Source organism: Stegostoma tigrinum, chromosome 4, assembly GCF_030684315.1.
Source record: "Stegostoma tigrinum isolate sSteTig4 chromosome 4, sSteTig4.hap1, whole genome shotgun sequence".
Classification (NCBI taxonomy): Eukaryota; Metazoa; Chordata; class Chondrichthyes; order Orectolobiformes; family Stegostomatidae; genus Stegostoma; species Stegostoma tigrinum.
This window is the reverse complement of record NC_081357.1, coordinates 21,619,027-21,632,815: the sequence shown is the minus strand read 5'-3', so window position 1 is coordinate 21,632,815 and position 13,789 is coordinate 21,619,027. Positions and strand designations below refer to the sequence as shown.

At 40.3% G+C, this 13,789-nt stretch overlaps 1 protein-coding gene across 3 annotated transcripts in view; it reads right to left on the bottom strand.

The window, feature by feature from the left end:
- nphp1 (nephronophthisis 1) overlaps nt 1-13,789 on the bottom strand; it is a 103,298-nt gene that overhangs the window by 42,133 nt on the left and 47,376 nt on the right. For all 3 annotated transcript variants that reach the window (XM_048530994.2, XM_048530995.2, XM_048530996.2), the window contains exons 10-12: nt 12,522-12,616; nt 6,675-6,803; nt 5,102-5,176 (exon numbers count right to left, since the gene is read on the bottom strand). In XM_048530994.2, the coding sequence (XP_048386951.2) occupies nt 5,102-5,176; nt 6,675-6,803; nt 12,522-12,616 (299 nt within the window). The remainder of the gene's footprint in view (nt 1-5,101; nt 5,177-6,674; nt 6,804-12,521; nt 12,617-13,789) is intronic.

Sequence of the window (13,789 nt, the reverse complement as noted above, 5' to 3'; positions counted from 1 at the left end):
CCTTTATTCACCAGAGTTTAGAAGAAAGAGGAAGTGATCTTATTGAAACTAACAAGATTCTGAAAGTGATTTTTTAACTCAGTCATGAGATGTAGGCTGGACTAGCATTTATTTTCGCTCCAAACTTGTCCCTGAGAAGGCATTTTGACTTTCTGAAATTATGCTGTCCATGTGCTGTAAATAGATCCACAATGCGATTACGGAGGGAATTCCAGGACTTTGACCCAGTGATGTGGAAGACACGGTGACATATATTCAAGTCAGGATGGTGAGTGGCTCGGAAGAGAACTTGAAGGCTTTAGTGTTCTCATGTATCTGCTGTTCTTGTCCTTCTGGATGGAAGTGGTCATGGTTTTGGAAGATGCTAGCTAAGGAGCTTTGGTGAATTTCTGTAGTACATCTTGGAGATGGTACATTCTGCTGCTGACAAAATCTATGGTGGATGGAGTGGATATGGTGCCAATTAAATTGGCTTCTTTGTCCTAGATGATGTCAAGCTTCTTGGGAGTTGTCAGAGCTGCATTCATCCAGGAAAGTGAGGATTACTTCATCACTAGTGCCTTATAGATGGTGATAAACTCTGGGGAGACAAGAGGAGAGCTGTCACCTAAGGATTCCTGACCTCTGACCTGTTCTTGTAGCCACAGTTTTTATATGATTAGTCCAGTTGACTTTCTGGTCAAAGATAATCTAAAGACGTTGATATGGGGTGGGGGGGAGGGTGGAATTCAGAGATGGTATTGCCATTAAATGTCAAGCTAACAGTTAGATTGCCTTCCCTTGGGGATGGTCATTGCTTGGCAGTTGAGTTGTGCAAATGTTATTGCCTCTTTTCAGCCCAAGCCTGGAAGTTGTACAGGTCTTTCTGCATTTGGACATGGATTGCTTTGGTATTTGAGTTGCTGCAAATGGTCATGAACATGGGTGCGGGCATCTGTGTACATTCCCACTTGACTTTCTGATAAAGGGAAGTTCATTGATTATTAATTGATCATTATTATTTGATAATTCATTGATTAAGCAACTGACAATGGTTGGGTCTAGGACACTACTCCAAATGAACTGCTGCAGAAATGTCCTCGAACTGAAATGACTGACCACCGGCAATCACGATCACTGTAGATGTTGGTGTGTTCGCCAAGTTGGGAGATTTGATTACTTTTGACATTTTGTCCCCCTACTAAGTGACATCCTCTGTGCTATGGAGCCTCCTATGAAGCGCTGTTGTCTTGTCCCAGTTCAAATTCATATGGTCTGGTTTTTGCTGCTTCCAGTAGGTGCCGGTCCCGGCTGTGTATGGCAATGGTCAGTGTATCGGGTCTAATTAAATATGTTTGTTGATGGAGTTTGCAAATGCATGCCAAGCCTCCAAGAATTCCTTGGTTGTCCTCCTTTTGGCTTGTCTAATGATAGTAGTGTTGTTTCAGTTAAAAGTGTCGTTTTTCTCATCTGTGTGTATTGAAACCAAGGACATCTGGTCACATTGTTTAGTTGCTAGGTGGTGTTTGTGGATGCAGGTTGCTAGTTGTCTGCTTGCTTGTCCCACATTTGTCCTCCACATGGTATCCTGTAGACCACATTTGTCTTGTCCATGGTATCTAATGGGTCTTTAACTCTGGTCGGTTGCTGTCTTAGTGTGGCTGCCAGGTTGAATGCTGTCATGATTTCTATCGGCCATAAATACTGCTCATGTTTTACAGGTTAGATGTTGAGGTGTTTCCACTAATCAGCGAATCTCAAACTAGAGGATATTGTTACAGAATAATGGGATGCTCATTTAAAACAGAGATGCAAAAGAAAGGAGTGGGAATAAATAGGTGTTTTTCCAGTTGGCAATCAGTGACTAGTGGTGTGCCTTAGGGATCAGTGTTGGAACCACATTTGTTTATGATTTATATAGATGTTTTAGAGTTTGGGAGCAAATGTAGTGTGTCAAAGATCGCAGATGACATCAAAATAAATGGTACAGCAAAGTGTCCACGGAGGATACTGAAAGTCTGAGGGACATAGATAGGTTGAGTGAGTGAGCAAGGATCTAGCAGATGGAATACAATGTTGGTAAATGAGTGGTCATCCATTCTGATAGGAATAACAGCAAAATGGGCTATTATTTAAATGGTGAAAAATTGCAGCATGCTGCTAATCAGATGCACCTGGGTGTCCTAATGAAAGTTGGTTTCCAGGTGCAGCAGGTAATGAGGAAGGCAAATAGAATACTGTCCTTCATTGCTAGACAGACAGAGTTTAAAACTAGGGAGGTTATGCTACAGCTCTATGGGGTGCTGGTGAGGCCACACCTGGAGTATAGTGTACAGTTTGGGTCTTCTTACTTGAGAAAGCATATACTGGCATGAAAGGTGGTGCAGAGCAGGTTCACTAGGTGGATTCCAGAGTTGAGAGAGTTGACTGAAGAGGAGAGATTGAGTAGACTGGGACTAGGCTCACTGGAATTTACAATGAGCAGGGATCTTATAAAAACATATAAAATTATGAACAGAATAGATAGAATAGAAGGAGTGCGTTGTTTCTACTGGTAGATGAAACTAGAACTAGGGGAGATAGCCACAAAATAAGGAGGAGCAGATTTAGGACTAAGTTGAGGAGGAACGGCTTCACACAAAGGGTTGTGAATCTGTGTAATTCCCTGCCCAGTGATGCAGTTGAGGCCACCTCAGTGAATGTTTTTATGGCAAAGGTAGATAGATTTTTGAACAGTAAAGGAATAAAGGGTTATGGTGAATGGGCAGATAAGTGGAGCTGAGTCCACAAGAAGCCATGACCTTATTGAATGTCGGAGATGGCCTGATGAGTCGGGTGGCCTACTCCTGCTCCTACTTCTATGTTCTTATGTTCCCAGAGAGTGATGAATGCTTGGAATTCTCTACCCCAGAGAATAATAAATAAATCATTGAAAATATTTAAAGAAATGGTAGATAGATTTTTGAAATATATGGAAGGTGAGGTCTATGAGGAGCCGACATAAAAGAAGCATCAGAGAATCCCTACAGTGTGGATGCAGGCCATTTGGCCCATCAAGCCCACACCAACCCTCTGAAGAGCATCTCACCCAGACTCACCTCCCTACCCTTTTCCCCAATGCTCTGCACTATGGCTAGTCCACCCAGTCTGCACATCCCTTCACACAATGGGCAATTTAACAAGGTCAATCCACCTAAACGGCACATCTTTGATTGAGGGAGGAAACCAGATCACCTGGAAGAAAAATGCAGACATGGGGTGAATGTGCAAACGCCATAAAGACAGTCGCCTGAAGGTGGAACTAAACTGTGTCCGTGGCACTGTGAGGCAGCAGTGCTAATCACTGAGCCACCATGCCACAGAAGTTGAGAATTGGGACTCATCAGCTATGATCTTACTGAATGACGGGACAGATTTGAGGGACCAAATGGCTTACCCCTGCTTCTATTTTTTATGTTCTCATGTGGATCCACAGTTTAGAAACAAGAGATTCCCAACTAACAACAGAAGGTCACTAGCTTTTGGATTTTCTTTCTTCAGAGAGCAGTGGAGGCAAGCATATTCAAGGCTGAATTAGACAGACTTGTGATCCACAAGAGAATTAAGGTTTATGGGGGTCAGGAGGAAAAATGGAGTTGAAATCATCATCGGATCAGCTACGATCTTATTGAACAGCGGAGCATATTGGAGAGGATAAATTGCCAATCACCTACTTTCATTCATAAGTGCTTATGATCTATTGTGATCTTAACTAACATTTCTTCCATAGCCACACTCCACTAAAAGTAGAATACTTCATATTTATCTAATTGTTTTGTGGGATATTGTACTGTAAATACCTGAATAAAAACACTTCAAAGTAATTCACATACATAATATTCCTGGTATATAGATGGTGCTGTGTAAAAACATACATTGAAACATCTTGTACTTAAATGGTAAGCAAATACTATTGCAAAACAGGACCAAGCTATTCAATTTATTAAGATCTATCTACAAATTTGTGAATTACAGAAATGGCTGTTTAAATTCTGTAATCATTAAATACCCTTACATCTTTTTTAGTGTGTTTACTGTGAAAACATTAACGGAGTCTAAGTCTATTGCCTCTGCAATAATGCATTTCTCATTTTCACAAGCTGAGAGGATCCTGGGGATATATGCATACACATCACGAAGTTGACCCAGCCAACTGAGCAAACAGTTAATAAGGCCTGCATAGTGCTTGCCTTTATAGTTAGAGACAAGAATTCAAAAGTAAGGAAGTTATTATGATCCTTTATAAAACACTGGTTTCAGTTCAACTGGCCTGATGTGTCTTATTTTTCCAATTCAGGAAGAATGTCAATGGCAATGGAGAGGGTACAGTAAAGATTTCAGAGATGACAGACTTTTGTGTTGTGAATAGAATAGTGAAGCAATGACTGCCCTCATTAGAAAAGTCAGACAGGAGGCTGGAAGAATAATTTTAAAAATCTGGAGTGAACTGGATACAGTAGACAAGAACCTGAGGAGACAGATTCAAAAATATTAGCAAAACAATCTGCGGAAACATCAGGGAAAGTTTCATATGCAGCAAGTGATTAAATCACACTGTAAATTCTATGAGGCTTTCAGGACAAAATTGAATAATTGAAAAGGTTTGCAGGGCTATGAGGTAAAGGTAGTGGAGGGAATGGAATCTCTATAAGTAACATAAACAGGAACTGATCATATCAGCCTGTTTTGCCATTCAATGTAATCATAGTTGGCCTTCAGCTTCTACTCTACTTTCTGTACTCCCTCCACATACCCCTTGACTTCCCCGAGGCACCAAAATCTCTCTTTCCAGTCTTATACATATTCAATGAGGGAGGATCCTCAACCCTCTGGGATAGAAAATTCCAAAGATTCACAACTTTTCAAGTGAAGAATTTTTTTGTCATCGCAGACATAAATATTTGGCTCCTTACCCCACAACTTGTATTTGAGATTTTCCCATGTAATTTCAGATTCCTTTCCTTCAAACACAAATCTAACCCATTCTTAAATACTGACATAAACTCTGTTAATCACAATCAATTGTGGTGCATTTCACAACCCCAGAACTCTTTTAAAGAAAAGTAGTGGTAAGTAATCCTACTCTTGGAGAAAAACTCCATGTTTTGGGATTCTTTGGTTGCCACGTTGCTCTGATTGTATGTATGTTGCTGAGAACCTGAAATAGGTAACAATGAATAAGTATTAGTTATAGAGTGCAACACAGAATCACTTCTGGTCTGTCTTATTGCAGGCTTCCCCAGTACATGTTTTCATGGACAATTATTTAGGCTATATTATAGCCTACTATTTAGCCAAGCAAAAGTATTAAAACTAGGCATAAATCTAAGTAACAGATTTCCTCAAGTTGTTCCAGACCTCTACATCACTGAACATGAGCAAGTACCAAAATCAAACAGAATTTGAATGAACGTTAGCCTCGGCATTGGATTAGGGACCCAGTTTAAAAAGCCACAAGCATCCAAGATAGGATTTGCCTTTCAGACTTCCCACATGACAAGTGCCTCGCCCATCAATGGGTGAATATATGCGATAGCAGGATAAGGTCCCACTCAAAGGCCTCAATTTGCAGTGTGAATGAAGGCTGTCCATTAACCTTTATGTCTCAGACTTAGCGTAGAGGTAGGAAGGTATCACTGCCCTCACCTCGCCATCCTCTTGTTTGAAAAATGCACACTCTCCTTGCCCGTTATAATACTCCCCATGGCAAGGGCATAAATCTCCACCCATAGGGTCATAAAGGCACAGAAGGATTCCATTCAGTTGAATATTAGCTGAGTGGCTTATTTTGTGACCTAGTGAATGCTTCATAAAAATTCACTTACCAAAAAACAGATTACAATTTAGAAATGCACATTATCTTTTTATACTCAGTTCATTCCTTTCCCTCCCACCACCGCCCCAGTGCACATTCAATCTGATCCAAATAACAGGTTGTAAATACTTGAAACAGATATTAGACTATGATTTTCCATATATCTTTCCAGCCCATCTTAAATACTGGAATGAACTGACAATTCCCAAGCCAATGGGGCAATACTTGAACCAAGAGTTTTGGAAAACTACAACCAAAGTATACACAATCCCATCATTTATTTCAGACCTTAGGATGGAAATCATCCAGTTGTAAGAACAAGTTCCGCTACAGACTTGAACACAAAATCTAGGTTAATACTCTAGAGCACAGTCGGAGGTGTCATTTTTTGAGGGATCCATAAACTTAATGTCTCATCTGCAGCGGTGGGCACAAAATGTCCTAAATCATTATAGTGAAGAGCAAGAGAGTTCACCTGATGCCTTAACTGATACATATCCTACAAGAAACGTTGCTAGGGCACATTGTCTCACCTTTACCCAAAGTTATTTGTGCAAACTCTATGGAATTCCACTCTATTCCTCCATTTCAGTAACTGTCAAACTTTAAAAAAGGTACATGAATGAATAAATCGCATTGGGGCATCTTGCATTTGTGAAAAGCATTATATAAATGGAAGTCTTTCTTTCTTTCAGTAGTCTTCAAAACTGGCATTTGATTTGGAGAACCCAGTTGTCCTCTTTGCAGCTTATACAGTCAACACTTTGTGCCTAGATGGCACAGATAACAATCCGCCTAGAAAGGTTCAACAAACGGAGGACTTAACCAGTAGATGACTTACCTTTTGGCCATCAAAAAGGCAGAAACGAACCTGCCTGCTTAGCACCTGCACAGCAGACCCAGGTAAAGGAACCATTCTACAGCTCCATAACGTAAACATATGTGATATGTGCGTCTTCACTGGATGGAGCTGTAAATACCAAAAGAAGACCACAAGACTTAGGACCATAAGTAGGCTTTTCAATGAGATCATGGTTATCTGATAGCCTTGAAATTCCACTTTCCTGTCTTTTCCCTATAACCTTAATTTGCTTAACGATTAAAAACTGTGGCTCAGCCTTGAATACATTATTGATTCGGTCATAAATGCGCAACTTCTTTTTCTGAGATTATGATCTCTGGTTCTAGACTCTCCCACAATGGGTAACAACCCTTCTGTGCCTACAATCACAAGTTTTCTAAGAATATTGTATGTTTCAATAGGATCAACTGTCTCTATTCCAAAGATGTGAGCGAGTTTCTGCATTCTAGGCAACAATAGATTATTTGAAAAGTATGCAGAACGGCATTTTATGTCAGCATATAGATGGTCCTACGGTGAAGGGCTGGGCCTAATTCTAGGGAATGAAACCAGACAGGTGCTCAAGGCGACAGTGGAGGAGCATTTTAGTGATAACGTACAATGTTGTAGTTGCTAAGTTTGTTATGGAAAAAGATAGATGTCTGCAAAAAGGGTTTTCCCCTAAGGTGAGATAGATTTTGTTAAAATAAGGCAGGCTCTGGCTAAAACAGATGAGGAACAGCTACTTGACACTAAATCTAGCAGAAAAAGTGGAAGACTTACAAAATGGTACCGGGGAGTACAAACCTAACATGTTCACTTTATGGTGAAACGTAGGAGCAACGAGCCTAGAGAAACATGGATGTCCAGGAATACTTAGGACTATATAAAAATGAAAAGGGAGACATGTAACAGGTACAAAGGGAACAAAACAACAGAGGCATGAAAGAGATTGGAAAGTGCAGGAGGACCTCAAGAAAGCAACTGGACAGCTAACAGGGAGGCATAAGAAAACACTGGTAGGGAAGATTAGGGAGAATCTGATGATATCCTTCAAGAATATGACCCATTAAGGTAGGTAATCTTTGTGTGAAAATGAATAGAGTGTTAAACAAATACTTCACATCTGTCTTTACTCAGGAGTAGGAGTGTATAAGTACAAAATTTGAGATAAGAGACTGAAATTCTTGGAACAAGATTTATAAAAGAAGTGAGGATGTATTGGAGGTTTTGGAGAATCTAAAAGTGGACAAATACCCAGGTCCAGATGAGTTGTATCCCAGGCTGCTGTGGGAGATGAAGGAGGAAATTTTCAAATCATCTCTGACCACTAAGGAGGTGCCAGATGACTGGCACTTTACAAGAAGTGTGGAAGGATATAGGCCAAGGAGCTATAGTTTAGTGAGTCTGACATCATTGAAATGGAAACCACTGGAGAAAAGAGTGAAGGAGAAAATTAATCGCCATTTAAAGTACCATGATTTGATCGGGGATTGTCAGCATGGCTTTGTAAGAGTGAAAAAACTGGAGGAATTTTTTGAGATGACCATATGTTTGGATGAAGGTGGAACAGTTTATGTGGTTTATATGGATTACAAGGTCCCACATGGGAAACTGATAAAGTAAGTAAAAGCTCATGGGATCCAGGATAACTTGGCAATATGGATTCAAAATTGGCACAGAGTTAGGAGTTGGAGGTAGAGCCTGTTATTGAGACTGCAGCCTGACGTGCAGTGGTGTGTCACAGGTATCAGTGGTAGTTCCTTTGTTTGTGATATTTATAAATGATGTAGATGAGAATCTGGGAGGACGATAAGTAAATTTACAGATAACACGGAGACGGATTGGCTAGTTGACAGAGAGGAAGAGGGTGTTAGGTGACAGGAAGCTATAAATGGATTGGTCAAATGGATCCTGATACATGTGAGGGCTTTGGAAGGAGAAAGAAGACAGGAGCGTGTTCAATGAAGGAAAAAACACTAGGAAGCTCAGAGAATAGAAGAACCTCAGGGTGCTTGTTCACAGATTCCATGCAAGTGGCAAGAAGGGTTGATAGGGCCATTAAGAGAGCATACATGTGTGGAACAAGCTGCCAGAGGAGGTAGAGGAGCTGGGTACAATTGCAACATTTGAAAGGTATCTGGATGGGCAGATGAAAAGGAAGGGTTTAGAGGAATAGGGGCCAAATACTGACAAATGGGGCAAGACACTTTGGGATGTTTAGGCAGCACGGACGAGTTGGACCAAAAAGGCCGTTTCCAGGTTGTATTACTCTATGACTCTTCATGTCCTGCATTCCTCTGAGCCTCCTAAAATATTACTTTCTTTGAAATGGTCATATATTTTTTCATTTTATCTTATTCTGCGCTACTTGATAAACAGCATTTGGCTGTACTATCATATTTCTTTGTGGGGAGGTATGTAAACTGTTCCAACAGATGACAAGATAACAAAGTGTGAAGCTGGATGAACACAGCAGGCCAAGCAGCATCTCAGGAGCACAAAAGCTGACATTTCGGGCCTAGACCCTTCATCAGAGGGGTGATCCCTAGACCCTCTGATGAAGGGTCTAGGCCCAAAACGTCAGCTTTGGTGCTCCTGAGATGCTGCTTGGCCTGCTGTGTTCATCCAGCCTCACACATTGTTATCTTGGATTCTCCAGCATCTGCAGTTCCCATTATCTCTGATCCCAATAGATGACAGGTTCAGTTGCCACTATATAGGTCATTCTAATTGAGAGTCTGCAGTGAGTTTTTGTGGGGCAGTAGTAGTGACCCTACCTCTGGCCTTGAGACCTGGGTTCAAATTCTATTTGCACCAGAGGTGTGTCGAAACATATCTGAACAGATTGATTAAAAATGACAGTCTGCAGAGTTCTTGTGAGTGGTGGTAGTGTCCCTAACTATGAGCCAGGAGACCCGGGTTTAGGTCTCAACTGCTCCAAAGGTGTGTTATATCATTTGCGAACAAGTTGATTAGAAAATTTTATGAAAGTCTGCAAACAATAACTGTCCCATCATCACCTCCAAATTTAATTGTGATCTCCCAAAATCCTATACAGATTGCCAGTGTGATGAGAAGCTAGAAGAACATTCCGCCTTTAAAAAAAGCAGCCTAGGAAAGCTGATGAATTAGGAAAACAAGTACAGCATTACAGAAATTTTACAGAGCAGAATATGAAAGAAATTATATCCTCCTGCCATCAGCATTACACATGACAATAAAAAAGGAACACTAAAAGGCAAAGTCAATCACTTAGTTCACCTGTTAGGCTGTACACACAAGGACAGTTTGACAAGAATGATGTTTGCAGGTAAAGGGCACCTGAAGCAAGTATCTTAGGTGTCCCTAATTTGCATGTTTCACATTATAATCAAAATAAATTCAAGAATATTTATTTAATAATTCAGAGACCGATAACAGGGTTTACAGATCACTAATTCCGAAGCTATATGGAACCCATTCACTCTATTAAAAAAAAACAAACTGAAAAGGTGGCTAAACCTCATATCTGGGATTTGTCCTACTGACCTCAAAAAATCACTTTGTCCAGCACTGAGAGAATGTGGAATTCACTTCCAGATTTAAAACTACAACAATAACTACATCCACATTCAAGATTAGAGTGGATATGATCGGATAATTTTGATTAAAACTGTGTACGCACTGCTGAGGCATATTGGCCAAATGGCTGTTTTCCGTGCTATGACAGGAACGGGAGTAGGCTATTCAGCCCCTGGAGCCTATTCTGTCATTCAACGAGATCATGGCCTAACTATATAATTGATTTTGGCCAATATCCCTTAATACTGCTTAATGAAATTCATCTCTGGTTTAAATTTAATAACTGGTCTAGCACTAACTGCCATTCATGGAAGACAGTTCCAAACCTATACCATCCTTTATGTGGAGACGTGCTTACTAACCTCTCTCCTAAATGATCTGACCCTAATTTTTAGACCATGCCCCATTAGTTCTAGAATCTCTAACCAGTGGAAATAGTTTATCTTTATCTGCCCCCATTAATATCTTGAGGCTTTGATCAGATCAACCCTTAACCTCCCAAACACTTGAAAAAACAGGCTTAATCTTTCCTCATAATCTAACCCCTGAAGTTTTTAAGGTCTTAGCGAAAATTTGTAGCTCAGGTTGCAGATGCAGTTGTTCGTTAGGTCACTGAGCTGGTTGTTCTGCGGTGTGCAGATGCTTCGTGACCTCTAGAACATAGAAAAGTACAGCACAGTACAGGCCCTTCGGCCCACCAAGTTGTGCAACACCTTTCTAGGCAACATCATTGGTGTAACCTCTAATCAAAGTGTTGGTATTCTGCTTCCTTCCGGATTTATGTGATCCTCTGATGTGATGGTCTTGTCGCGTTCAGTTCTGTTGTTTTAGCAGTGGTCTGTATATGGGGTGTATTTCTATGCATTTATTAAAGAAGTCCCATGTTGAGAACCAGGCTTCCAGTAATCTGCTTGCATGTCTGGTGTTCACTTGTCCCAGTCCAACTGATGGCCCTCATTGTCTGTGTGAATTGAGGCCAGTGAATATTGGTTGTGTCTTACTGCCAGCTGGTGTTTGTGCATCCTGGTCATCAGTTTCCTCTCTGTTTGTCCAATGTAGTGTTTATTGTACTCGCTGCATGGTATTCTGTATATCACATTGGTCTTATTTACTGCTGGTAAGAGGTCTTTAGTCTTTGATAACATTTAGCACATTCTGATTGTCATTTGGTAATATATTTTTGATGCAAGTAAATTTCTGGAAGCCTGGTTCTCAACACAGGTCTCCATTTACAAAAGCGTAGAAATAGAGATAACCCTTCTGGGGCCAAAATGGCAGCCTTCCTGTTCTTCTGATGCTGCTCGGCCTGCTGTGTTCATCCAGCTCTACACCTTGTTTTCTCATATTCTCCAGCATCTGCAGTTCCTACTATTTCTGAAAGGTAGAAATAGACCCCTTATACAGACTTCTGCTAAAACAACAGAACCAGAAGCAAAAAGATCATCACACCTGAGGATCATATATATGAGGGAAGCAAAATATCAACGCTTCGATTAGAGGTCACACTGATGATACTGCCTAGAAAGGTGACGAAACATCTGCACACCACAAAACAAATGGTTCGGCGAGCTAACAAACAACTGCAACTCCTGAAGTCAAGGTATCATCTGTGTAAACCTACACTGTACTCCATCCAAGCCCAACATATGCTTCCTAAGGTTTGGTGCCTAGATCTGCTCACAGCACTCAAAGTGAGGTGCTACCAGTTTTGTATAATTGCAGCATAACGTCTGCAATCTTATACTCCAGTCCTCTAGGTATAAAGGCCAGCATTCCATTCACCTTCTTGATTATTTTCTCTACCTATTAGTGGCATTTTAAAGATATATGCACCTGAACCCCAAAGGCTGTTTGACATTCACTGTTTTTAACTTCATATCATCTCAAAAATATCTTGATCCATCCTTTCTCATCCAAAATGGATAACGTTTCAGAGATAGTAGGAACTGCAGATGCTGGAGAATCTGAGAAAACAAGGTGTAGAGCTCGATGAACACAGCAGGCCAAGCAGCATCAGAAGAGCAGGAAGGCTGCCATTTTGGCCCTAGAAGGGTTATCTCTATTTCTTTGTGTTTGTAAATGGAGACCTGTGTTGAGGACCAGGCTTCCAGAAATTTACTTGCATCAAAAATATATTACAAAATTACGCTGAAATCCATCAACCATAGTTGTGATCACTGATCTAGTCTATCAATTGAATTTGTAAGTTTATATACTTCTGAATAACATTCCATATGGCAATGGTAATATAAACAAATGATAAACAAAATATACATTACTCACACCACCATGTACTCTGTCCCAGTGAAGATCTTTAAAGTATAATTTGGACTGGGTTAACTTAGGCTGCAAATAGTAACTCATGTGGAATTCATTTCCTGTGAAGGGGAAATGTAAAATCAGACCATAATTATTTGAACAATAGTGGAGGTAATCTAGGGATACAGTCAGTATACAAGATACCAGATCAAAAACTCTTGAAAACGAAACAAAATTGATGGAAAGAGCAGCACACCGATGACATGCATCTCCTTGCAGCTAGTTCAAACACAATTGTGAACCAATTTATAAAGTGGTTTCAACAGATTAAAATGCCCTAAGGCACCTCACAGAACTAAATTCATCAACAAGCCAAAAAGATATGAAGTCATACGGCAAGAGGCTTGGTCAGTCATAGGTTCTACGGAATATCTTAAAGGAGGAAAATGAGGTTGAGAGCCTAAGATGTATTGGAAGGGAATCGTAAGTTTTGTGGCCAAAACAATTGTAGGTATAGCCATCAACGGCAGAACAATTAAAATTGAGAATGCTCAAGAGGTCAAAATAGATGGACCTGAAGGAGATTACAGAGATAGAAAGGGATGACGACATAGAGGAATCTTTTTAAAAAACAGAATTTTAAAATCAAGACTGTGTTTGATCAAGGCTAGCTGCAGAGATAGTGGATATATTAGTTAATTTTTCAAAGATTCCTGGATTCTGAAGAAGTACTGGAGGTCTAGAAAACTGCCAATGTGACAGTTCAAAAAGGGAGGCAAGATGTGGGTAACTATAGGCCGATTTAGCCTAACTTTTATTCTTGGAAAAACACTGTAATCAATTATTAAGAAATTGACAGCAGCACATTTGGAAAATCATAATCTCATCTAGTACAATCAGCACGGCTTCACGAAAGGGAAATCATGACTGACTAACTTATTAAGAGTTTTTCAAGCACCAGAGTGGATAGAGAGGAGTGAGTAAGTGTTGTATTTGGACTTCCAGAAGGTGTTCAACAAAAGGTTAAGAATTAAGAGCCCCTGGTTGTGGAGATAATATATTTTCATGGATAGCTAATTGGTTAATGGGCAGAACACAATGAATAGGGATAATGGGTTCTTTTCCAGGTTAGCAACCTGAAAACAGAGGTGTTCCTCAGGGATCAGTGCTGGGACAGCAACAATTAACAATATATATTAATGACTTGGAGGAAGGAAGAAAATGTATCACAGCCTAATTTACATGCAACACAAAATTGAACAAAAAAACAAATTGCAAGAGGGAATCAAACA